The sequence below is a fragment of the Phocoena phocoena genome, chromosome 3, assembly GCF_963924675.1.
Source record: "Phocoena phocoena chromosome 3, mPhoPho1.1, whole genome shotgun sequence".
Classification (NCBI taxonomy): domain Eukaryota; kingdom Metazoa; phylum Chordata; class Mammalia; order Artiodactyla; family Phocoenidae; genus Phocoena; species Phocoena phocoena.
In genome coordinates, this window is record NC_089221.1 from 102,638,358 (window position 1) to 102,662,704 (window position 24,347).

The 24,347-nt window shown below is 36.7% G+C and overlaps 1 protein-coding gene across 1 annotated transcript in view; it reads left to right on the forward strand.

Moving 5' to 3' along the window:
* CSNK1G3 (casein kinase 1 gamma 3) overlaps nucleotides 1–24,347 on the forward strand; it is a 129,907-nt gene that overhangs the window by 19,458 nt on the left and 86,102 nt on the right. Inside the window, exon 2 of the mRNA XM_065874674.1 lies at nucleotides 19,656–20,081. Coding sequence (XP_065730746.1) covers nucleotides 19,904–20,081 — 178 coding nt within the window. The 5' untranslated portion in view covers nucleotides 19,656–19,903. The remainder of the gene's footprint in view (nucleotides 1–19,655; nucleotides 20,082–24,347) is intronic.

Consider the following 24,347-nt stretch of genomic DNA (forward strand, 5'->3'; position numbering starts at 1 on the left):
GAAATTGTAAGCCAGGCATATTTCTATGAAACTGTCTTTTCTCAATAGTTTTTATTTCTATGGTTGTCTAATTTTTAAGTTTTCAAGCTTTATTTTTCTATTCTCTTCCTTGTAATTTTTGAATTTAAAGCTTCTGAGAGAAATTTTCAGTTATTACTATTGACTGAATCTGTAGATATAATACAGTACTAAGATTAATTATGGTCTTTTTATCAACTGGTATAATTTTCATGGGCACTCTGAATCTTACCTACTCATATTTCTGTTTTTGCTTCTCTACTAGAAAGTAGAAAAATTAAGTATGGGTGCTGAACTGCATGTTTTCCATTTCCAGTTAGTATTACATAGTTTTATTTCTAATATTACTTTACTTCCCTCCTGATTTCTTTACTTAAAACTGTTCTCAGTCTTTTGGTAGTGTGTGTGTATTGTAAACTGCCCTATATACTTTTCTATAACAAGGTTGGCTTTTAAATTAAGTACAGATGTTATTTAATTTTAGGATACATTGTTTCTAAGAATATATTTATAAAGTAATACAGTGAGAAAATAACAGTTTACTTTTCAGTGGTTCTTAACTTTTTTAGCATCATACGATCTGTTGAAAGCTATGGATTCTCTCTTAAGAAAATGCTTAGGAGGTCCATGGATTTCAGGTTAAGAACTCTACACCTGTCTTTAGTATTGGTGGACTCTATTATCATGCAAAGCAAAAGTAGGGCAAATCAAATCAAAACAAAAACTATAATTCATAGAAGTGCTTAATACTTTACTATTCAGTTATTTGAAATATTCTTATCAAGTTCTGACAGTATTTTTTAGTTATTTATTTTAGGGTGAAAGTTACCTGTTCATAGTACAGTTAATGCTTATATATGGTAGAATATTAAAATAATACAGAAATAGTCTCTTGCCTCATGTCTTTGAATTTTTCAGTAGATGAAACCACTTTTTTTTTCCTTGAGGAAATATTAAAAGCCTGTCATTAGATGATAAAAGAAGAAAAGAACACTACTTTGAATAGGACCATTTAATCAGGATCCTAGATAGAAGAAAATTTGATGTTTAAAGGATGGGTCATTTTGATATTTTTCAGAGTACTCTAAAGTGAAAAGGAATTTATTGTTTTCACAAACTTTAATATTTAAGTATATAGATTGTAAACTCTCCCGTGTCTAGTTCTAGAATCCTTCCTCTCTCCCAAACTCCATATCTAAACTGTCTCTAAGACTGAGCATGTTTGAAACCACTTTTAATTACTTCACTTTTAAATGCTTCAGGTGGTTACTAACATAACTTAAAATAATGTGCATACAGTGTTCTCTTTGATTCTGTGTCAAGTTTTGCATTCTTTTTTTTAAACTAATTTTAACTTTATTTTTCCAGCTGTTTTGAGGCAAATAAAATTGTATCTATTTAGAGTGTAAACTGTGATGTTTTGGTGTATGTATGCATTGTGAAATCATTATCAATATCAAGTTAATTAACACATCCATTATGTCACATGGTTACCTTCCCCACCCCCATGGTTAGAACAGTTAAGATCTACTCTGTTAGCAAACTTAAAGTATACAATACAGTATTATTTACTACAGTCATCAGGCCAAACATTAGATCCTCAGAACTTATTTTTTATAACTGAATGTTTGTATCCTTTGATCAGCATCTTCCATTTCTCCCAGCCCCTGGCAACCACCCTTCTACTCCCTGTTTCTATGAGTTTGACTTTTTTGTTTTTTTTTTTAAGATTCCACAAACAAGTGATGCCATACAGTATCTTGTCTTTCTCTGGCTTATTTCACTTAGCATAATGCCTTCCAGGTTCATCCATGTTATTACAGTGGCAGGACTTCCTTCTTTTTTTTATGACTGAATAATATTCCATTGAATAGACCATATTGTCTTTATCCATTCATCCTTTTTCATCATTGCTTTGGCTATTTGGGTCTTTTGTGTTTCTATCTGAATTTTTTGGATTTTTTTCTATTTCTGTGGGAAAAAAGCCATTGGAGTTTTAAGGATTTCATTGAATCTGTTGATCACTTCTGGTAGTATAGACATTTTAACAATATTAGGTCGTTGAATACAAGAACGTGGGATATCTTTTGATGTAGTTGTGCCTTTTCCAGTTTCTTTTATTAATGTCTTACAGTTTTCAATGTAAAGGTCTTTCACTCTTTGATTAACTTTATTCCTAAGTATTTTATTCTTTTTCATAAGATTGTAAATGGGATTGCTTTCATAATTTCTCTTTCAGAGAATTCATTGTTAGCGTATGGAAATGCGATTGAGTTTTGTATGTTGATTGTGTATCCTATAACCTTTACTGAATTTGTGTATTATATCTAATAGCTTTTTGGTAGAGTCTTTGGAAACATACTGTACCAAAACTTATGGGATGAAGCAAAAGCAGTTCCAAGAGGGACATTTATAGCAATATATGCCTACATTAAGAAAAAAACAAAGGCCTCAAATAAACAAACCTAACTTTACACCTCAAGGAACAAGAAAAAGAAGAACAAACTAAGCCAAACGTTAGAAGGAAGGAAGGAAATAACAAAGATCAGTGCAAAAATCAATGAAATAGAGCCTAGAAAAACAATAGAAAAGATGAATAAAACAGATTTTTTCTTAAAAGATAAAATTGTCAAACTCTTAGCTAGACTAAGGAAAAAGAGAGAAGACTCAAATGAAATCAGAAATAAAAGAGGAGATATTACACCTGATGCCGCAGAAATACAAAGGATCCTAAGAGACTACTGTGAGCAATTAGATGACAACAAATTGGATAATCTGGAAGAAATAGATAAAGTCCTAGAAACATACAACCTACCAAGACTGAATCAGGAAGAAACAAAATCTGAATAGACCTGTAATTGCTAAGGAGATTGAAACAGTAATCAAAAATCTTCTAACTAACAAAAGCCCAGGACCAGATGGCTTTACTGGTGAATTCTACCAAACATTTAAAGAAGAAACATCAGTTTTACTCAGACTCTTCCAAAAAATTGAAGAGGAGGGAACACTTTCAGACTTACTTCTCGAGGCCAGTATTACCCTGATACCATAGCCAGATAAGGGCATTACAAGAAGAGAATATTACAGGCCAATATCCCTGATGAATATATATGCAGAAATTCTCAATAAAGTATGAACAACGTGAATTTAACAGAACATCTGAAAGATTATACACCATGATCAAGTGGGATTCATCCCTGGGATGCAAGGATGATTCAACATACACAAATCAATAAATGTTATACATGACATTAATATAATGAAGGATAAAAATTGTGTGATCATCTTAATAGGTACATAAAAAGCATTTGACAAAATTCAGCATCTCTTTATGATAGAACTCTTAACAAATTAGGTATAGAAGGAATGTATCTCAACATAATAAAAGGCCACATGTGACAAGTCTACAGCTAACATCTTACTTAATGGTGACAGGTTGAAAGCTTTTCCTCTAAGATCAGGAACATACAAGGATTTCCACTCTCACCACTTCTGTTGAACATAATATGGGGAATCCTAGCTAGTGCAATTCAGCAAGAAAAAGAAAGGTACCCAGATTGGAAAGGAAAAAGTAAAATTGTCTGTGTTTGCAGATGCATTATCTTTTGTCTACTGAGGGATGAGATTTTAGCTCACATACTACCTCTTCCCCTTCTGTGTTTAAACGTTTGGATGGTTATTATGTTTACTTCATCTTTTGCTCACCTTTTTTTTGTTGTTGTTTTAGCAAATTTTACATTATCTCATTAATCTGAATTTAGTAAGGCGCAGATGTTCATATCCCTGTCCTTCCCTCTACCTCTTCTACTCCTCGTTAACAGCTGAGCGTCTGTCAGTTGTAGTGTTATTTTAACACTGTTAAGGTTGGAAACATTTATATTTTTTTCAGTAACATTTATCTTGTTTTTGGGGGGGATAAGATTGACTCTAAAAGCTGAAAATCAATTAACCTTGCTTACACTTTTAGGACTTAACAGTAGAATGCCAGGGTTAGTTTTGTTTCTAGATTAGCCCTCTGGACCGTTTTTGCTATAGCTCAGGAAAAATTTCTTTTTCTTAACTTCCTCTGTCCTTCATATTAATTTCTCTTATTATTTGGAAGTTGGAGGTATTGGATTGCTTCTATCTGTCTCTTTTCCTTTATTTTTTTGTTTCACATAATAGGATCGTTCCCCACCTTGTCTTTGATTATTCCATATAATATAGCATTATTTTCTTATTCTGTGTATATATTACTGTCCTTCTCAAAAGTGTCTGAGGATTTTTTTTTTAAGTTTTCATATTTTTTAAAATTTGCTTTTTTGGGGGTATTTTTCTTTCATATTGTTACCTTTCTTCATAAATCTAGCGATTCTTGATGTCAGTTCATATTTGTGAAGGAGTGATAGGTTAATATTTCTGCGTAAATGGCTTGGGTTTTCTTTGCCGTTCTGTTTGCTTTGCTGTTTTTTTCTTTATCAATCTCTTGGATCTTGTTTACACAGATGGGGCTTATTGATTGGCACATTCCACATCAGGTATGCACTCAGGGAATCAGTCTTTAGGCAAAGAGTTCTTTAAAATGTCAGTTCTGTGATGCCAGCAAATACTCCCCCCTCCCCCCCTTCTTTGGAACTTCCTTTGATTTCTTTAGAGATTTATTTTTCTTTTTGTTTTGTGTTGTTCTTTTACATAGGAGACAGTAACAACAGTTAGTAGCAATTATCCACCTCCCCCATTTTGTCCCTGCCTCCCTTCCCTTTTTCACTCCTGCTTATTACCTTTTCACCTAACTTCCTTTAGGAAGCCTTTTGGAAGTCTGTTTGGCAGATCAGCTCCTTACTCTGCTGTGGTCTTCTCCAGCACTTAGTTTGAGCATTAGCTTCCTTCATTGCTTCATCTGTCAGTATATGCTTCTGGGCTTCCCTGGTGGCGCAGTGGTTAGGAATCTGCCTGCTAATGCAGGGGACATGGGTTCGAGCCCTGGTCCAGGAAGATCCCACGTGCCGTGGAGCAACTATGCCCTGGTCCGGGAAGATCCCACATGCCGTGGAGCAACTAAGCCCGTGTGCCACAACTACTGAGCCTGCGCCCTAGAGCCTGCAAGCCACAACTACTGAAGCCCGCACGCCTAGAGCCCATGCTCAGCAACAAGAGAAGCCACTGCGGTGAGAAGCCCGTGCACCGCAACAAAGGGTAGCCCCCGCTCACTGCACCTAGAGAAAGCCTGTGTGCAGCAACGAAGACCCAATGCAGCCAAAAAAATAAATAAATTTATTTATTAAAAAAATATATATACTTTTCTTCCCATCTTCCAAAAGTTTTTTTTAGTATTTCTTGTATCCCTTTAAGCCTTCTTATTGATAGGGAAATACAAAGTTGCAGTTGTTAACTCAAAAAAATCTAATATCACCACAGGAGGGTGTATCATAGTAAGAAAACACATTGCGGTTTTGTGGGTTATTGTTTCTTTTGTTGTTGTGTATGTATATTGTCTTTTTGTTCATAAATGTCTCAGAGCCCTGTGCACATGCACGGGGCTTATTGACTGGTGAGTACCCCCTCCCATCTCCTTTGTTGGCTCAAATTAGGATCTGGCGACGTTGAGGTATTGTAGAGAGAGACAGTATAGGCTGGCAAGAAGGGACAGAGTGATGCTGCTGATCCAGAGAGAAGGGCACAGTTCAGACTTTGGGAGGTCAGAGAATTAGCAAAACCATCACCAGAGGTAAAGTGGGTAAGAATATGAACTCAGGAGTCTGACTCTTTGTAGTCATATTCTCACTATACCATTTACTGACTTTATGATGCAGGTCAAGTTGTGTAACTTCTCTAAATTTTAGTTTCCTTATTGGTAAAAATAGGGATTGAAATAGTACCTTATAACTGTGAGAACTGATGAGTTAATCTATTTAAAATACTTAGCACAGTAAGTGCTCAGCAAATGGCAACTAGAGAGATTTTATGTAAAATCCAGGTTTCTGGATTTTCTTCAAAAATTTGAACATCTGGGCTTCCCTGGTGGCGCAGTGGTTGAGAGTCCACCTGCCGATGCAGGGGACACGGGTTCGTGCCCCGGTCTGGGAAGATCCCACATGCCGCGGAGCGGCTGGGCCCATGAGCCATGGCCTCTGAGCCTACGCATCCAGAGCCTGTGCTCCGCAACGGGAGAGGCCACAACAGTGAGAGACCCATGTACCGCAAAAAAAAAAAAAAAAAAATTGAACATCTGATGTTCCTGAATGGCAGCAGTTGTTTACAGCTGAGTAGTAGGTGCCTGTTTTAATTGGGGTATTTGCTTTCCAGTTTGCCATACCCCCAGTACTCCTTATTGTCTTATACTCAGTTTGATTCACTCTCTTTATGGTACCTTCCTCGTCTTTTTGGGCATTTGGATTTGTGACTTCTGATGTACTGGTATTAGCTGTAGCTGAAAGAATATCTGCAGTTTTCAGAGCTGATTTTTCTTTGGTGTTGGGATGAATCGGTACCGAAGGCACAAACATAGACCATATTAGAAGAGTAATTCAGGCAAGGGAATGCTGTCACATACAGGAAATTCTTGGGAGTACTTGGGAGTAATCACACTGGTTGGTGAGGTTCAGTGATGTGCTTTAGGTGAATGAAGAGACTGATGTTAGGGGGTGTGGTGATAAGTAACTGGGAGGGCTTTAGGTAGGAAGCCCACAACTAAAACCTAGAAATGTTTAGAGATAGAAAAAACTCATTTTTTAATGTATAATATCTATTGACTGTCCTAGGTGCCTGGCAGTGTGCTAGGTTCAGAGATCACCAAGTTACATATAACAAGAGTCCTTGTCATCAAATACAATAGGCAGTTATAATATTGTGTATGATATAAGAATATCCTCAGAAATCTCCTAGTCTAATCCTCCTATTTTATAATTATTAAAATGAGCTTAGACAGATTAAGCCTTGCCTAAGGCTTCACGAGTAGTTGGGACTCTTAAGACTTCTTTTTTCTAATCCAGTGCTCTTTCTAGTACATAGACAAGGCAGGCAGCATCAAAGAGGTTTGGAAGCAGATGGCAGGGATTCCAAGACCTGGGAGAACGGGTGTATTGGAGCAGGGTACAAAGATTGGGATTTAGCTGTGAGAGAAGGTTATGTTGCCTTATTTAAGACTTACTCTCAAAAGATTGGAGCTAGAGATTTTTCTTAGGGGCATGAAGAAGTAAGTGGCCATGTTGGAGAAGTCCATGTGGCGAGGAACTGTAGGCAGCTTCTAGGAACTGTAGATACCGTGTAGGACTTGAGGGTGGCCTGTGAGAGCCAGCTAAAAGCTGATGCCCTCAGTTATACACTGCAAGGATATGAATTCTGCCTGCAATCTGAAGGAGCTTGGAAGAAGATTCTTTCCCACTTTCGTCTCCAGATAAGAATGTAGTCTAGCTGATACTTTGAATGAAACCTGTGGAACCCTGAGCAAATGACTCAGCTGAGCCGTGCCCAGACTTCTGATCCACGGAAACTGTGAACTAATAAATGTACTGCTATAAGGTGCTAAATTTTTGGTAATTTGTTACACAGCAATAGAAAACTAATACTTTTGGTCATGTCCAAGTATATTCTTTAGTGTAGTTCCATTACATAATAAACACAGTGCTTTGCCATCTATTATAATTTGAAATACATAATCCAGACTTCACTGTGCCTTAAAAGCATGAAAATCACTGTAGTTTGTGATGCTCTGGGCAGCACTGTGAAATGATAAAGAGTGCCACATATGGTCTCAAAACTACTTTTCTCTGGTAGTATGAAGCAGCTGTAACAATGCATAAATGAGTTAGCATGGATTCATTCTTATGCAAGTTTATTTATGAACACCAAAATTTGAATTTCATATAATTTTCATGAGTCACAAAATATTATTTTAATTTTTTCCCCAAATATGTAAAAATGTAAAGACGATTCTTAGTTTGCAGACTGTACATAATAGACAATAGGCTGAATTTAGCCTGCAGGCTGGAGTTTGCTGACCATGGCTATAGACAAACTTGTCGATACTAATACTGTTTGATAGGTGCAAAACAGGGGAAGTACTAGCACTATTTAAGATCCTTAATAAAAATATTTTAATCAAAAATCCAACTTGTTAAATATATTTTAAAAAGAAAAAAAACCTAGCATGACAGGTTTTTGAACAGTTTCTTGAATGTGGTAAAAAGGATGGACTAAAATACGAAACAGCCTCATTTCTCACTAACCACTACTTCTATACTTTGATTATTCTTTTTTCCCCACTCATAAATGATATCCTGGTCAGTTTCCATTGATTCTTGCCACATATTTATAGGAATAAGTTCAGTTTTGGCAAGACTTATTTTGGGGTGTTAAAAATACTTGGGCCATCTTTTTTGGGGGGGCATTAAAAAAATTTTTTTTAACGTCTTTATTAGAGTATAATTGCTTTACAATGGTGTGTCAGTTTCTGTTGTATAACAAAGTGAATCAGGTATACATATACATACATTCCCATATCTCCTCCCTCTTGTGTCTCCCTCCCACCCTCCCTATCCCACCCCTCTAGGTGGTCACAAAGCACCAAGCTGATCTCTCTGTGCTATGTGGCTGCTTCCCACTGGTTATCTAGTTTACATTTGGTAGTGTATATATGTCAGTGTCACTCTCTCACTTCGTCCCAGCTTAACTTCCCCATCCCCATGTCCTCAAGTCCATTCTCTACGTCTGCACCTTTATTCCTGTCCTTCCCCAAGTTTCTTCAGAACCTTTTTTTTTTTTTTTTTAAAGATTCCATATATATGTGTTAGTGTACGGTATTCGTTTTTCTCTTTCTGACTCACTGCACTCTGTATGACAGACTCTAGGTCCATCCACCTCACTACAAATAACTCAATTTCTTTTACGTTTATAGCTGAGTAATAGTCCATTGTATATATGTGCCACATCTTTTTTATCCATTCATCTGTCGATGGACAATTAGGTTGCTTCCATGTCCTGGCTATTGTAAATACAGCTGCAATGAACATTGTGGTACATGATTCTTTTTGAATTATGGTTTTCTCAGGGTATATGCCCGGTAGTGGGATTGCTGGGTCAAATGGTAGTTCTATTTTTAGTTTTTTAAGGAACCTCCATACTGTTCTCCATAGTGTCTGTATCAATTAGCATTCCCACCAACAGTGCAAGAGGGTTCCCTTTTCTCCACACCCTCTCCAACATTTACTGTTTGTAGAGTTTTTGATATTGGCCATTCTGACTGGTGTGAGGTGATACCTCATTGTAGTCTTGATTTGCATTTCTCTAATGATTAGTGATGTTGAGCATCCTTTCATGTGTTTGTTGGCAATCTGTATATCTTCTTTGGAGAAATGTCTATTTAGGTCTTTTTCCCATTTTTGGATTGGGTTGTTTTTTTGATATTGAGCTGCATGAGCTGCTTGTATATTTTGGAGATTAATCCTTTGTCAGTTGCTTCTTTAGCAAATATTTTCTCCCATTCTGAGGGTTGTCTCTTTGTCTTGTCTGATATGAGAATTGCTACTCCAGCTCTCTTTTTTTTTTTTCTGCAGTATGCGGGCCTCTCAGTGTTGTGGCCTCTCCCGTTGTGGAGCACAGGCTCTGGACGCGCAGGCCCAGTGCTCATGGCTCACAGGCCCAGCTGCTCTGCGGCATGTGGGATCTTCCTGGACCAGGGCACGAACCCGTGTCCCCTGCATCGGCAGGCGGACTCTCAACCACTGAGCCACCAGGGGAGCCCTCCAGCTCTCTTTTGATTTCCATTTGCATGGAATATCTTTTTCCATCCCCTCACTTTCAGTCTGTATGTGTCCCTGGGTCTGAAGTGGGTCTCTTGTAGACAGCATATGTATGGGTCTTGTTTTGGTATCCATTCAGCCAGTCTTTGTCTTTTGGTTAGAGCATCTAATCCATTTACATTTAAGGTAGTTATTGATATGTATGTTCCTGTTACCACTTTCTTAATTGTTTTGGGTTTGTTATTGTAAGTCTTTTCCTTCTCTTGTGTTTCCTGCTTAGAGAAATTCCTTTAGCATTTGTTGTATAGCTGGTTTGGTGGTGCTGAATTCTCTTAGCTTTTGCTTGTCTGTAAAGGTTTTAATTTCTCTGTCGAATTGGAATGAGATCCTTGCTGGGTAAAGTAATCTTGGTTGTAGGTTTTTCCCTTTCATCACTTTAAATATGTCCTGCCATGCATTGCTGTCTTGCAGAGTTTCTTCTGAAAGATCAGCTGTTAACCTTATGGGGATTCCCTTACTTCCTTGCTTTTCCCTTGCTGCTTTTAATATTTTTTCTTTGTATTCAATTTTTGATAGTTTCATTAATATGTGTCTTGGCGTGTTTCTCCTTGGATTTATCCTGTATGGGACTCTCTGCGCTTCCTGCACTTGGTTGACTATTTCCTTACCCATATTAAGGAAGTTTTCAACTATAATCTCTTCAGATATTTTTCTCAGTCCCTTTCTTCTTCTCTTCTTCTCCTGGGACCCCTATTATTCGAATGTTGGTGCGTTTACTGTTGTACCAGAGGTCTCTGAGATTGTCCTCAATTCTTTTCATTCTTTTTTCTTTATTCTTCTCTGTGGTAGTTATTTCCACTATTTTATCTTCCAGGTCACTTATCCGTTCTTCTGCCTCAGTTATTCTGCTACTGATTCCTTCTAGAGAATTTTAAATTTCATTTATTGTGGTGTTCATCATTGTGTGTTTGCTCTTTAGTTCTTCTAGGTCCTTGTTAAACATTTCTTGTATTTTCTTCATTCTATTTCCAAAATTTTGGATCATCTTTACTATCATTACTCTGCTTCTTTTTCATGTAGACTACCTATTTTCTCTTCATTTGTTTGGTCTGGTGGGTTTTTACCTTGCTCCTTCATCTGCTGCGTGTTTCTCTGTCTTCTCATTTTGTTTAACTTACTGTGTTTGGGGTCTCCTTTTTGCAGGCTGCAGGTTTGTAGTTCCCGTTGTTTTTGGTGTCTGCTCCCAGTGGGTAAGGTTGGTTCACTGGGTTGTGTAGGCTTCCTGGTGGAGGGGACTGGTGCCTGTGTTCTGGTGGATGAGGCTGGAGCTTGTTGTTCTGGTGGGCAGGACCACGTCCGGTGGTGTGTATTGGGATGTCAGTGAACTTATTATGATTTTAGGTAGCCTCTCTGCTAATGGGTGGGTTTGTGTTCCTGTCTTGCTAGTTGTCTGGCATAGACTGTCTAGCACTGTAGCTTGCTGGTCGTTGAGTGGAGCTGGGTCTTAGCGTTGAGATGGAGATCTCTGGAAGAGTTTTTGCCCTTTGATATTACTTGGGGTTGGGAGGTCTCTGGTGGACCAATGTCCTGAACTTGGCTCTCCCACCTCAGAGGCTCAGGCCTGACACCTGGCCAGACCACCAAGAGCCTGTTATCCACACTGTTCAGAAGAAAAGGGAGAAAAAGGAAGGAAGGAAAGAAGGAAGGAAGGATGGAAGGAAGGAAGAAAATAAAGTTATTAAAATAGAAAAGTTATTAACAGCCTGAGGCGCAGTGTGTTCTCCAAGGGAAGTTGTCCCTGGATCACGGGACCCTGGCAGTGGCGGGCTGCACAGGCTCCTGGGAGGGGAGGTGTGGATGGTGACCTGTGCTCGCACACAGGCTTCTTGGTGGCTGCAGCAGCAGCCTTAGCGTTTCATGCCCATCTCTGGTGTCCGCGCTGATAGCCGTGGCTCGTGTCTGTCTCTGGAGCTCCTTTAAGCGGAGCTCTTAATCCCCGCTCCTCGCGCACTGCGGAACAATGGTCTCTTGCCTCTTAGGCAGTTCCAGAGTTTTTCCCGGATTCCCTCCCGGCTAGCTGTGGTGCACTAGCCCCCTTCAGGCTGTGTTCACGCAGCCAACCCCAGTCCTCTCCCTGGCATCCGACCTCTGAAGCCGGAGCCTCAGCTCCCAGCCCCGCCCGCCCCGGCGGGTGAGCAGACAAGCCTCTCGGGCTGGTGAGTGCTGGTCACACCGATCCTCTGTGCGGGAATCTCTCCACTTTGCCCTCCGCACCCCTGTTGCTGTGCTCTCCTCCGTGGCTCTGAAGCTTCCCCCTCTGCCACCTGCAGTCTCCACCCGCGAAGGGGCTTCCTAGTGTGTGGAAACCTTTCCTCCTTCACAGCTCCCTCCCACTGGTGCAGGTCCTGTCCCTATTCCCTTGTCTCTGTTTTTACATTTTTCTTTTGCCCTACCCAGCTACGTGGGGAGTTTCTTGCCTTTTGGGATGTCTGAGGTCTTCTGCCAGCGTTCAGTAGGTGTTCTGTAGGAGTTGTTCCACATGTAGATGTATTTCTGATGTATTTGTGGGGAGGAAGGTGATCTCCACATCTTATCCTCCGCCATCTTGAAGGCGTGTCCCACTTGTGCCATATTTGAAGTTCAATTTTAAGCTAATTGATCACTTCTTCCTGCTTCTGTTTTCCCACCTCCTAGTTTCAGGCTTGGCCACTGGTTCAGGGATTTCTCTTGGGGAAGGAATGTGGCATTGTCTCTTGACTTTTCTTCCTGCCTCCTCAGCCATTCATTATGCTGGCCCTTGCTCCTCCAGGATTCATGTGGAATGGTTGGGTATGAAAGGAAAAAGGCAAAAGTTTTTCAATGTATGATATGCTTTCAAATGCTGTTTCTTTTGTGAGGAAGTTTTGGTTCTTCAGAGGCTTTACACTGACCTCTTCTGTAAAACAAACAAGCAGACTTACAAATACTGCTATACATAAATATATGCATGCACAGGCATTACTAAAAAGGTCTGGGCCATAAAAAACAAATTGAAAGTAATGTTTACCTCTGAGTAGAGCAAGCAGAATGAGGGACAAGGGGTATGGGCATCTCAAGGGTATTTTTACTTTGTATTATTTGAATTCTTATAGCATGTGGAATGTATTTTGGATATTTGGTAAACAAAAAGCTATATATTGAAAATAAGATGAAACATTGCAAATGGGAAATTACCTCCTTCTAAATAGAAAAAGTGTAGAAGGGCCCTTTTAAAGAAAACAGTCTAAAACAAAATATATGTTCATTAACTTTAAAAAACTGTAGTGTTTTCAGATGAGTTTTATGATAAAGTTATAACAGGGAAAAAACTTAGAGATACAGCTTTGATTTATTTTTGGTGTGGGTTGTTCCTAAAAATCATGTTTTGAAGCATCATCTACATATAATGTAAAACAGATTTTTAGTGTAGTTTGAAGAGTTTAGACAAATGTATACACCTGTGTAATCCCCTCCCAATCAAGATATAGAACATTCCTTTCCCACCATAAAATTCCCTTATGCCACTTTCCAAACTTCCCACCACCCTAGGCAACACCTGATCTGATTTCTGTCACCACAGCTTATTTTTGTGGATTCTGGAACTTCATATAACAAGAGTCATATAATATGTACTCACTCATTTGTGCCTGACTTACCTCAATCTCATATCTGAGAGATTGATCCATGTTGTTACATGTATCAGCAGTTCTTTCCTTTTTATTTACTGAGTAGTATTCCATTGAATGAATATATCAGTTTATATATCTATTCTCCTGTTATTAGACATTAGGATTGTTTCCAGTTTTTGGCTGTTATGAATAAGCTGCTATAAATACTGGTGTACAAATCTTTCTCTAAACATATGTTTTCAGTTCTCTTGAGTAAATACCTAAGAGTGGTATTGCTAGGTCATAGGATAGGTATATATTTTAATTACAATAAGCTATCAAACTTTTCCCCAAAGTTGTACTATTTTATATTTCCATCAGGAATTGCAAATTCTATTTATTCCTCATTCTTGCCTGGAGTTTTCTTTGTTGAGAGGTTTTTGACTACTGATTCGGTATCCTTACTTGCTATTGTTCTGTTGAGATTTTTCTTTTTTTTTTTTTTCTTTAATGATTCCCACAGATTCCCTCAGTGATCCTGATGAGGCGAGACCTGAGTGGGCCTCCCAGGAAGCATCCTGCCATACCTGGGGAGCTGGATGTCCATCTTGGACTCTTGTTTTCCTGCTGGAGAAACCATAGGCTTTGGGGGTCCTGTAGGTGTAGTGCTGTGCTAGGCTTGGGGGAGGGACAGTGTGGTCAGAGTGTAGCCACTCCTCTTACCCTTCTCTGTCTCTCTGGTCCAGGAGGGTGCTTTAGCCTTACCCCCGGGTTCTGGGATTTTTTTTTTAGTGTTGTTGGTGGATAGTTGCTACTTGGTCTTCTTGTGAGGGGGACTGAAGTTGGGAATGACCTGTGTTGCTCTCTTGATGACGTCACCCTATAAGGTTTTCTGCACACACAGTCATGATGTCTCTGAATAACAACAGTTTTGCCTTTTCCTTTCCAGTTTTCATGCCTTTTGCATCTTTTCTTGCCTTATTGTACAGGCTAGTTCTTCTGTACAATGTTGAATAGAAGATCTGAGAGCAAACATTCTTGTGTTTCACCATTTAAGTGTGATATTGGCTGTAGCTTTTTTTGTAGGAAAAACCCTTTTATTAGGTTTAAGTTTGATTCTCTTTCTGGATTACTGAGAGGTTTTAATCATTAACAGGTTAAACTTTGTCAAATGTATTTTCTTGTCTGTTGAGATATTTTCTTTTCCTACTAATTTGGTGAATTTATTTCAAATATTAAGTCTTACATTTCTAGTATTAAACCCTGTTTGATTATTATTTATTAAACTTTTTATATATTTGCTTATATTTTGTGAAGAACTTTTTAATCTATTCTTATGAGAAACACTGGTCTAATTTTCTTTGCTTCAAGTGTTAGTCAGGCTTTTTTTCAGAGTTCTGCTGATCTCACAAAGTAAATTGACAAGAATTCCTTATTCTTGTTTTTTCTGAAAGAGTTTTTGTAAGAAGAGTATTATTTTTTTCCTTAAATATTTGATAGATTCACCAGTGATACTGTCTTCATGGGAAGTTTTGTTTTAAAGAAATTCAATTTAGATTCAGAACTATTGATATTTTCTGTTTCATCTTGTATGCCTATGTTGTTTCATCTTGTATCCCTATGTTGGATTTTTCAAAGAATTTTTAAAATTTCATCTAAGTTATCAAATTTATTGTCATAAAGTTGCTCATAATAGTTCTTTATTCTTATAGTATTTATAAGATCTTTAGTAATATCCCTCCTTTCATTCTTGTTATTGGTTATTTGTATATTTTCCCTTTTTATTCTTGATCATTTTTGCTAGGCAATACCAATTTTATTGACTGTTTTCAAAGAGTAAACTTTGGTTTTATTTTCTCTATTGTATTGATTTTGCTCCCTGGATAATTTCTTTAGATCTCCTTTCAGGTTTGTTGATACCTTCTGCTTTATCCAGTCTACTTTTGAGTGTATCCAATGATGTTTTTCATTTCAGATATGATCCTTTTTATTCTAGCGTTTCTGTTGTTTGCTTGTTTTGTTTTGTTTCTTTGATATTCTCCTAGTTATCTGCCAAGAATTCCAATGTTTTCACTTGTTAAGACTATGTTTTCATGTAAGCCTATGGAATATTAACAATAGTGCTATTAAAGTACTTCCTCAAGTTACGTCTAATTTTTCTAACATTGTAAGGAGAAAATCTAGATCATTGATTAAATACTTCTTTTCTAATATAGGCATTTAAAGCTTCTAATTTTCTTCTGAGCATTGCTTGAGTTGCAACCTACAAAATTTAATGTGTTATATTTCCTTATTATTCTGTGAAAAATTTTTTCTAGTTTCCCATCTGACTTATTTTTCAACTCATGAGTTACTTAAAAGTGTGTTTAAATTTCAAATATTTGGGGATTTTCTAGATATCATATAATTATTGTTTCCTTATCTAATTCTGTTTTGATCAGAGAGTATACTCTAATGTTTGAGTTATTTGAGACTTAAATAATGACAGCATATGCTCTTTCTTGATGAATATTGAAAGGGAATATTATTCTTCAGTTTTGGATATTGTATTTTATAAATGTCAGTTAGTTCAGGGTAATCAATGGTATTATTTAGATCTCCCGTGTCAGGATACATACTGATATTTTTGTCTTCTACTTTATCAGTTATTGAAACAACAGTGTGTTAACATTTCAACTATGATTGTCTTTTTCAAACAATCATTTCAAACAAATCATTGTTTTTTAAAGTCTGCTTCATTTTGCTCATTTTTATGTCATTTTTATGATTTTTATGTCTTTCTGTTGAATTGATATTTTTGTTATTATGAAGTGGACCTCTGTATCTTTGGAGATACTCCCTTGTTTTGGTGTTTACTTTGTATGATAATATAGTCTCTCAAGCTTATTTTCCTTGCTGTTTGCATAGTATCTCTTTTTCTATTCTTCCTTTTTTTAAAAAATAAATTTATTTATTTTATTTTTGGCTGCGTTGGGTCTTCGTTTCAGTGTAAAGGTTTTCTCTAGTTGTGGTGAGTGGGGACTATTCTTTGTTGCACTGCACAGACTTCTCATTGTGGTGGCTTCTCGTTGCAGAGCACAGGCTCTAGGTGTGTGGGCTTCAGTTGTTGTGGTGCACGGGCTCAGTAGTTGTGACTTGCAGGCTTCAGAGCACAGGCTCAGTAGTTGTGGCACAGGGGCTTAGTTGCTCCGCGGCATGTGGGACCTTTCCAGACCAGGCCTCGAACCCATGTCCTCTGCATTGGCAGGAGGATTCCTAACTGCTGCGCCACCAGGAATGCCCTCTTTTTCTATTCTTTCACTTTCAGTCTGTGTCTTTGTATTTAAAGTTGTTTCTTAGAGACAGCATATAGTTGGATCTTGATTTTCTAATATAGCCTTTTGCCTTTTATTAGGAAAATATGATCCATTTTCATTATATGTGTGTTTTTAAGTCTATTCTCTTGCTGTTTTCCTTTTTGTCTCATATCTCTTATTTCTCTTCTTTTGTTTTAATCAAATGTTTGTCATTCTACTTTATTTCTTGTGTTAACTTTTTAGATATTTCTGTTGTAATTAATTTTTAGTTTTTGGTCTAGGTATCACAATATGCATTTTTAACTTAACATGGGCTTCTTAAAATTAATACTGAACCACTTCATTCTTAACAAATATAAGAATCTTAAAATAATATAATTCCATTTACTACCTGCCCCTGCCATTTCTCTTGTTATACACATATTTTATTTCCATATATGTTATAAGTGACACTAAGAAATTATTTGTGCTTTAAAGAGTAATTTATCTTTTAAGGAAATGAATACACATGCATTTCCCATTTCTAGTGTTCCTCATTTCTTCTTGAAGTTTCAGATTTCTGTCTGGTATCATGTGATTTAATTAAGCCTAATGCACTATTTAAAAAGTATTTCTGTTGTGCAAGTGTGCTGGTGACTAATTCTTAGCTTCCTTCATCTGAAAATGGCTTTCACTTTCAGTTTTAAAGACTAATTTTTATTGGATGTCATGTTCTGTGTTGAGAGTTCTTTTCCTCCTTTCATTGCTTTGAACGTATTCTCCCATTTTCTTTTGGGTCTCCATTGTTTCTGATAAGAAGTTAGAAGTTCACCTGTATGTTGTGTAGTTTTTCTCTGTCTGCTTTCAAGATTTTCCCTTTATTTTGGGGTTTTGGCACTTTGATGTACCTAGGTTTAATTTTCTTTGTACCTATCCTTTATGGGATTGCTGAGTTTCCTCATTTTGTAGGTTAGTGTTTTTCAGTAAATTTGGGAATTTTTCAACCACTATTTCTTCAAATATTTTTTTCTGCTCCAGTCTCTTTCTTTAATGTAATAGGACTTCAACAGCTATTTAGTAATTTTGAAGTCCTGTCTTCTAATGTCAATATCAGGGTCATCTTGGAGTCTGTTTCCTTTGATGGCTTTGTTTCCTGTCTGCATGTCACATTTACTGCTCATTTCCATGTCTGGACATTATGAATTCACCATTGTTGAAAGTCTGTTTTTGGGTTTTTTTTCCTCTAAGTGTGTCAAGTTTCATTCTGGAATGTAGTTAGTGTAATTGGAGGTATTCTTAATCCTATCTAGGCTTGGTTTTAGGCTTTAGTTGGGCCAGTGTATAGTAGTCCTTACTCTAGGGTATGGTCCTTACTCTAAAGACTTGGTCTTTCTGGTATTTCAGCTAAATTCTGGGATATTAATGAGGTTCCTCCACCATGACTAGATAGGAACTTTAAGATATTCTAGCATTGCACAGCCTTTAGTATCTCCATTCTTTATTTAACCCCATAGTAGCCTTTGTCTGCTAGCCTAGCTTCTGCCCTGTCACCTCCTATCCCTAAAACTGTACAATTGCCTCACCTTTAGTACTGTGAGGTCCTGCAAATTCCACTAGCTTCAAGAGTCCCAAACTCTGATCTATGATCACTGTGCACTGCCTGAGCCTCCATTTCCCTGTGCTGTAGTCAGAAAATTGTCCCTAGCTGGAGATCTTGGGTGAAGGTGGAAATCACCTTCTGTGTTTCTGTTTTCTCTTACACTGCCTGTTATCCAGTGCCGGAAAACAGGTGCTTCATATGTTTTGTCCAGTTTTATAATTATTTATAGCAAGAGGGGAAGTTCAGTATCAGTTACTCTATTATAGCTGGAAAGAGAGCAAACAGTATATGTAAAAATGATTCGATTTTACTTATACCAAACAGATGCTTATAGTTTCATCTGCAATATTGAGTATGGCAAATATAATAAGAAACTTTATAAATAGATTAGGTGTTAGGAATAATTGCATATTTGGTGGGTTGCTAAAAGCTGATGAGAAAGTACTATTTATTTCAACCCTTGTTGTGATTGCTCCATTCCCATAGATAGTTATGGATAATATATACTTAATGGGTAATAAATATTTGAATAAATGAAGATCAAATGAGAATGTATATTTGAAAAGCCTTTGAAAATTATTAAGTGCATGAATATGTGGAAGATATTTTTATTAAGATCCTTTACTAATTTGCAAAATGTATTCTCTCTTTCTGCTTTAATTTAAATTGAAAATCTTATATTGATTTACTGGAATTCTTTGAGTATTTTTTTTTAATTGAAATGATTCTAAGTTGGAAGGACTTGGTTAGTGAATGTATATTGGCTTATGAAACACTCAATACATTTTTTCTTTTAAACAGTGATTTTATTTATTTTTATTTTTTCTTTATTTTTAGCCATGTTGGGTCTTAGTTGTGGCATGCAAGATGTTTCGTTGTGACACAGGCTCTTCGTTGTGGTGCGCAGGCCTCTCTCTAGTTGCGGCGTGTGGGTTTTCTCTCTCCAGTTGTGGTGCACTGGCTCCAGAGCGCGTGGGCTCTGTTGTTTGCGGCATACAGGCTCTCTTGTTGAGGCGTGTGAGCTGAGTAGTTGTGGCACGCGGGCTTAGTTGCCCCACGGCATGTAGGATCTTAGTTCCCCAACCAGGGATTGAACCCGCGTCCCCTGCGTTGGAGGGCGGATTCTTTACCACTGGACCACCAGGGAAGTCCCTCTCAATACATTTTTGTTACTTTTATTTATTTTTAAGAAGTAACCAAATCACTGATTTCTTTGTTTGGTTTTGTTTTTGTGATCCCTTTGGTATTAAAGTATACGAATAAAGGGTAATGATTAAGAGTCTACTGAGGTTAGATTTCAGTGGGCATCAACAAATAGTAATAGTCCATTGCCTAAACTTTGGTTATGTTATTAATTTCCCAGACATATGTTTTTTGATTCTCTAAGTTGACTGATTTTCTTTTCTTACTATTCTAGGTCACTATCAGTATCAGCTCACATCATTGAAAAGATAATTTTGAAGACATGTTTTGCTGAAAAGAAAACTGAGAAAAATTTTACGAATGGGATGAACACGCATCAGTTAATTGACTACCTACTGCAATTTGAATGTTAACATTACCCACCTGGTACAGTTACCTAGTGATGTACCTGTTCTCACGATACCCTATTTCAGTGTGGTCGTCTTGATTAAAGAATTCAAAGTGGAGTACCGCAAACTTGATATGGATAATAAAAAGAAAGACAAGGACAAATCAGATGATAGAATGGCACGACCTAGTGGTCGGTCAGGACACAACACTCGAGGAACTGGTTCTTCATCCTCTGGAGTTTTAATGGTTGGACCTAACTTTAGAGTCGGAAAAAAAATTGGATGTGGGAATTTTGGAGAATTACGATTAGGTAAGACTATTTTATTTATTCCATAAAGTTGGGAGCATTTTTTAAAATGAAAGATACTTTTTAATGAAGTGATTTAGTTACTTGTTTAGTTGTTTGTTGTGGTAATTTTAAAGAATATGGATATTAGGAATTTCTAATATACTTCTATTTTCATTTGTCAGTAATTCCCTAGTATAACAATGTCTGTTTACTTGAGATAAACCATCCAGAATATGAGAAAAAAGAAAGTAAATTAAAAAGCCCCAAGAGGCTGAAATAGATACCAGGAAAGCCTTTGCAATGTATTTTTTAGGAATGATATTTAGGCTACCTTTTCTGATTTGAAAACATTTAGTAACTGGTTACTTTAGGAGGATATGTATGGCTTAAAATCAAGGTAATATGCTGAAAATGCATCAAAAATCTGTGAAATTTACAGTGTTGTAATCTCTTCTCCCCTTCCCCCAAGTATATCCAGGGTAGTTTATGAATCTATATTCTTAATAAGGGACACAAAGTACTGACTCAGTTTATTCTTATAATCAGGTAAGTTTGGGAAACACTGGTCTAATTTAAACCTCCTAACTCTACATTTAAGGCATTTGAAACTCAGTGAGGGAAGGTTTCTTGCCAAATGTCATACAGCAATTTAAGATGGACTCGCGATCCAAATCTACATTTTTAACTCCTAGTGCAATAAAGATGTGGCTATCTTCACTGAAGAGAAACAAGAAGGAGGGTAGCACAGTTTTATGGGAGTCAATATTGAGGTACCCTGAGGGCTCTCTGGTCAATGCAAGAGTGTAAACTTTGGAAATAAAAAGAAAAAACTTGGCTTCACAATTTTCATTAGATTCAACCCTGGTGTTAGAAATATAAGCAATTGTATGTTCATCTACTCGACTACTTCTTTTTCATCGTGTAAACACTCTAATTTGTAGTTATCCCTTCATTTTATTACTGTTTTATGTAGCTAGTGTACATTAAATCTTTGAATGAAGCAAGGTAATAAAAGGCAACGACATATTTTGTACATTGCTGTTAAATGATGTGTCTGACAGACTCTTCTGCATTTTAGAAGGGATGCAAATATTTGAAAGGGTGAATGTTTTACATTTTATTTTTTGAAAGATATTGAATTAGATATTTTGAAATTCTTAAATTGTTTCTGATTTTGGCATTAGAAAAAAAACCAGGTTATTTACTTATCCAACCTTGAACTATTATACATCCATCTATCCATTCAAAATTTATTGCATGTCTACAGTATTATGTATGAGGCATGATTAGGCACTGATGATACATTAGAAAAATATAAAATTTGTCTCTGCCATTATGGAATACATAAGTCATTTAACTATGTGGGGCTTCAAATTTCTGAACTTTAAAATGGGATTATTTCCACTTCCTAAATTATTGTGAAATTTAGATAATAGTATAAAAGGACCAGCACTATACTTGCCTGTTTTAGGAAAACAATGATTGTTCTGCTCCATTAAAACGATATCAAGATATTTGTTTTTAATTAAATTATAGCATGTTATATGTATATTTATTTAAACTTATTTATATAAATTAGTTTTATAGCTATATATTTTGTCGTATATAAATATTTGTACTTCACCTGTCACTCTATCTCTCTTTGTGTATATGACTATAGTACCGTAGTATTTCGGCATTTTTTATTCAAAATTGGTTTCATGTAATTTATTTCAAAATAACTACATATATATACATCTCTGTGTGTGCATGTATGTATATATGTGTGTGTGTATGTGTGGGTATACACACAAAACAATCTAGTGGAGCATTTTAACTAGGGCAATATGAGAAACTGTATGTACCCATATATACTGAAACCATATATGCTATGTACTGAAAAAACAGCAAAATAACCCTTTCTTTTGCAGTCTGTGAATGAGCAGGAATAGGCATAAGATGACTTACTAGTCCATCCATCCATCCATCCATCCATCATCTATTTATCTATCTCTCTGTACCTGATCTATCTATGGGTTTTTATTATATATTTGTGTACATCTATTTATTTAAATGTATTATCTATACATGTAACTGTGTTTTATGTGTACTTATGATACATGTAACATATACACTTGAAGAACTAATTTAATCATATTTTTCTCTTTTGATAGACTACTAAATAAAGGGACGTTTTATTCCTTTTTCTAAAGGTCCCAAGTGATTTCTCTGTACAGAAAAAGTTGTGATAAGTATCATTCTTTCTGTACCTGGATAAGCATGCTAATGTTAAAAGCTGGTTTGAATTCTTAAGGTGCTTTCTTTAAAACCATGTTAATAAACATTTGATTTCTGGCACTGAAATTTTTGTGCTTAGTATTGGGTATAAAAGAATGTAAGGTATATATGTTACAGGTAAGGGATTTTCAACGAAGATGCTATTAACACCTTGGGCTGGACAGTTTTTTTTGTTGTTGTTGTTGAGGACTGTCCAGTGTACTGCATGGTGTTTAGAACTTCAGACTTCTTGGGCACTAAATAGGAGTTGCATCCCCACATGCAACCTCAAATGCCCTTCCCCCATCCTCCACTGCCATTTCTAAATGCCCCAAGGAGAGACACTATTACCCTCTGTTGAAAGTACAGAGAAAAAAAAAAAGTTGGACATAAAAATTGGACTTGAGATTAAAAAAAAATAGAACTTTTGAAATAATCTAAAATTAAGTAAATGTATTTACTATCATTTTTATCTGTATTTTTAATTGTAAAATGATGAATTGATATATTTTTGGTTTTATCTTTGTATTATGGTAAGGCTTGCATCCTGCTGCATGTTAGATGTAGTTCTAGCTTAGACAACCAACCAAAACCCCTAGAAATGTTTTTAACAGGCACTGAATGAGACAAAACAAAGCTAGCTAAAATGTGGGGTTATACTGTATATATTTTTTATTTTCCCATGATGCTTTAACATCTTAAAAAAACTTTTCTGGTCAACCATATTTCAATTAAAAAAAACAAAAAAACCTGAGGTGAGACCTCTTACTGCAGATGTGTTCCAGAATATATGGAGTATCTTTCTGCTTTACAGTTCAGCCAACATAACATTGCTTTAATAATAAAAACAAAAAAACCTCAAAACCTTTCTAGCTGTGGAGAGACTGCTCCTCTACAGGCTAGCCAGTTCTTAAAGATAGCAAAGGACTCAACTGGGAGCAAGCCTTGATCTGCAAACTAAACAATCCAGAGCCATACCTCCTCTCTGGCCCATACACTCCAGAAGGCAATTTTCCTCTTCCTTAACTCATCCCATGGCCAAGTACATGACAACTAGAGACTGCCCACCAAAGGCTAACAGAATTATTCAAATTACCCAGTCCTAAGCTGTTTACCCTGCCCCGCCTTGCCTTTCCTGCAGAAACACCGATGAAGGCCTTGGCCTAAGCTCTTCCCTTGTTCCTGTCTTCTATCACCTGACCAAAACATGATGCTTCTTCTGTGACCCCCTTTCTAGGACCTGGAGTATAATAAACTTTGTTTTCCTGAGCTTCTTCTGTGTCCCCTCTTGTGGCTAAACCTGACTGACCATGACGTAAAGGAACACAGAACAAGGGTGTTATATATTTGTCTATGAATTCCCATTATCTGAAATAGGATATTGTAAATTTTGATATAATTAAGTAGACCACAGGAGTTTTTATAACTTCTTTTATTTTTATTTTTTCTCCTCTTGTTCCTGTATAGCTTATAACTCTTCTTAATTTATTGTTTATATTTAAGAATTCTGCAGGCCTTACAGTATATATCAAGTAAATATACAGATTTGAGTGGATTCATCATTTTTATAAATGTTGATTGATTTTCTACTTTTACTAATTCAAGCTTCAAACTTATCTGAAAAATGTAATAATAAGGGATAGACTATGATGCTGTAATAAAGAGATCCTAGAATATAGTGGTGTTAGGCAAAATCGTTTCTTTCTTTTTCACATAACACAGACCAGAAGGACAGCACCCAGAGCTGTCAGGGTATCTCTGCATGCTCAATATGTGGCTTCAGTCTCTCTTCCAGCCAGCCAGCAAGAAGAAGAAAAAGGGCCAGAAGAGCACACGTTCATTCTTGGAAGTGGGGAGTGACATACCTTAACATCGACTCATATCCAGAACTTGATCACATGGTCGCACCAAGCTGAAAAAGAGGCTAGAAATTTAGTCTAGCTGGACAACCATTTTAAAACTCGGGCATTCTATTATTAGGGAAGGGGCACAGGTATATTTTGGTTAATTAGTAATCCCTGATATAAACAT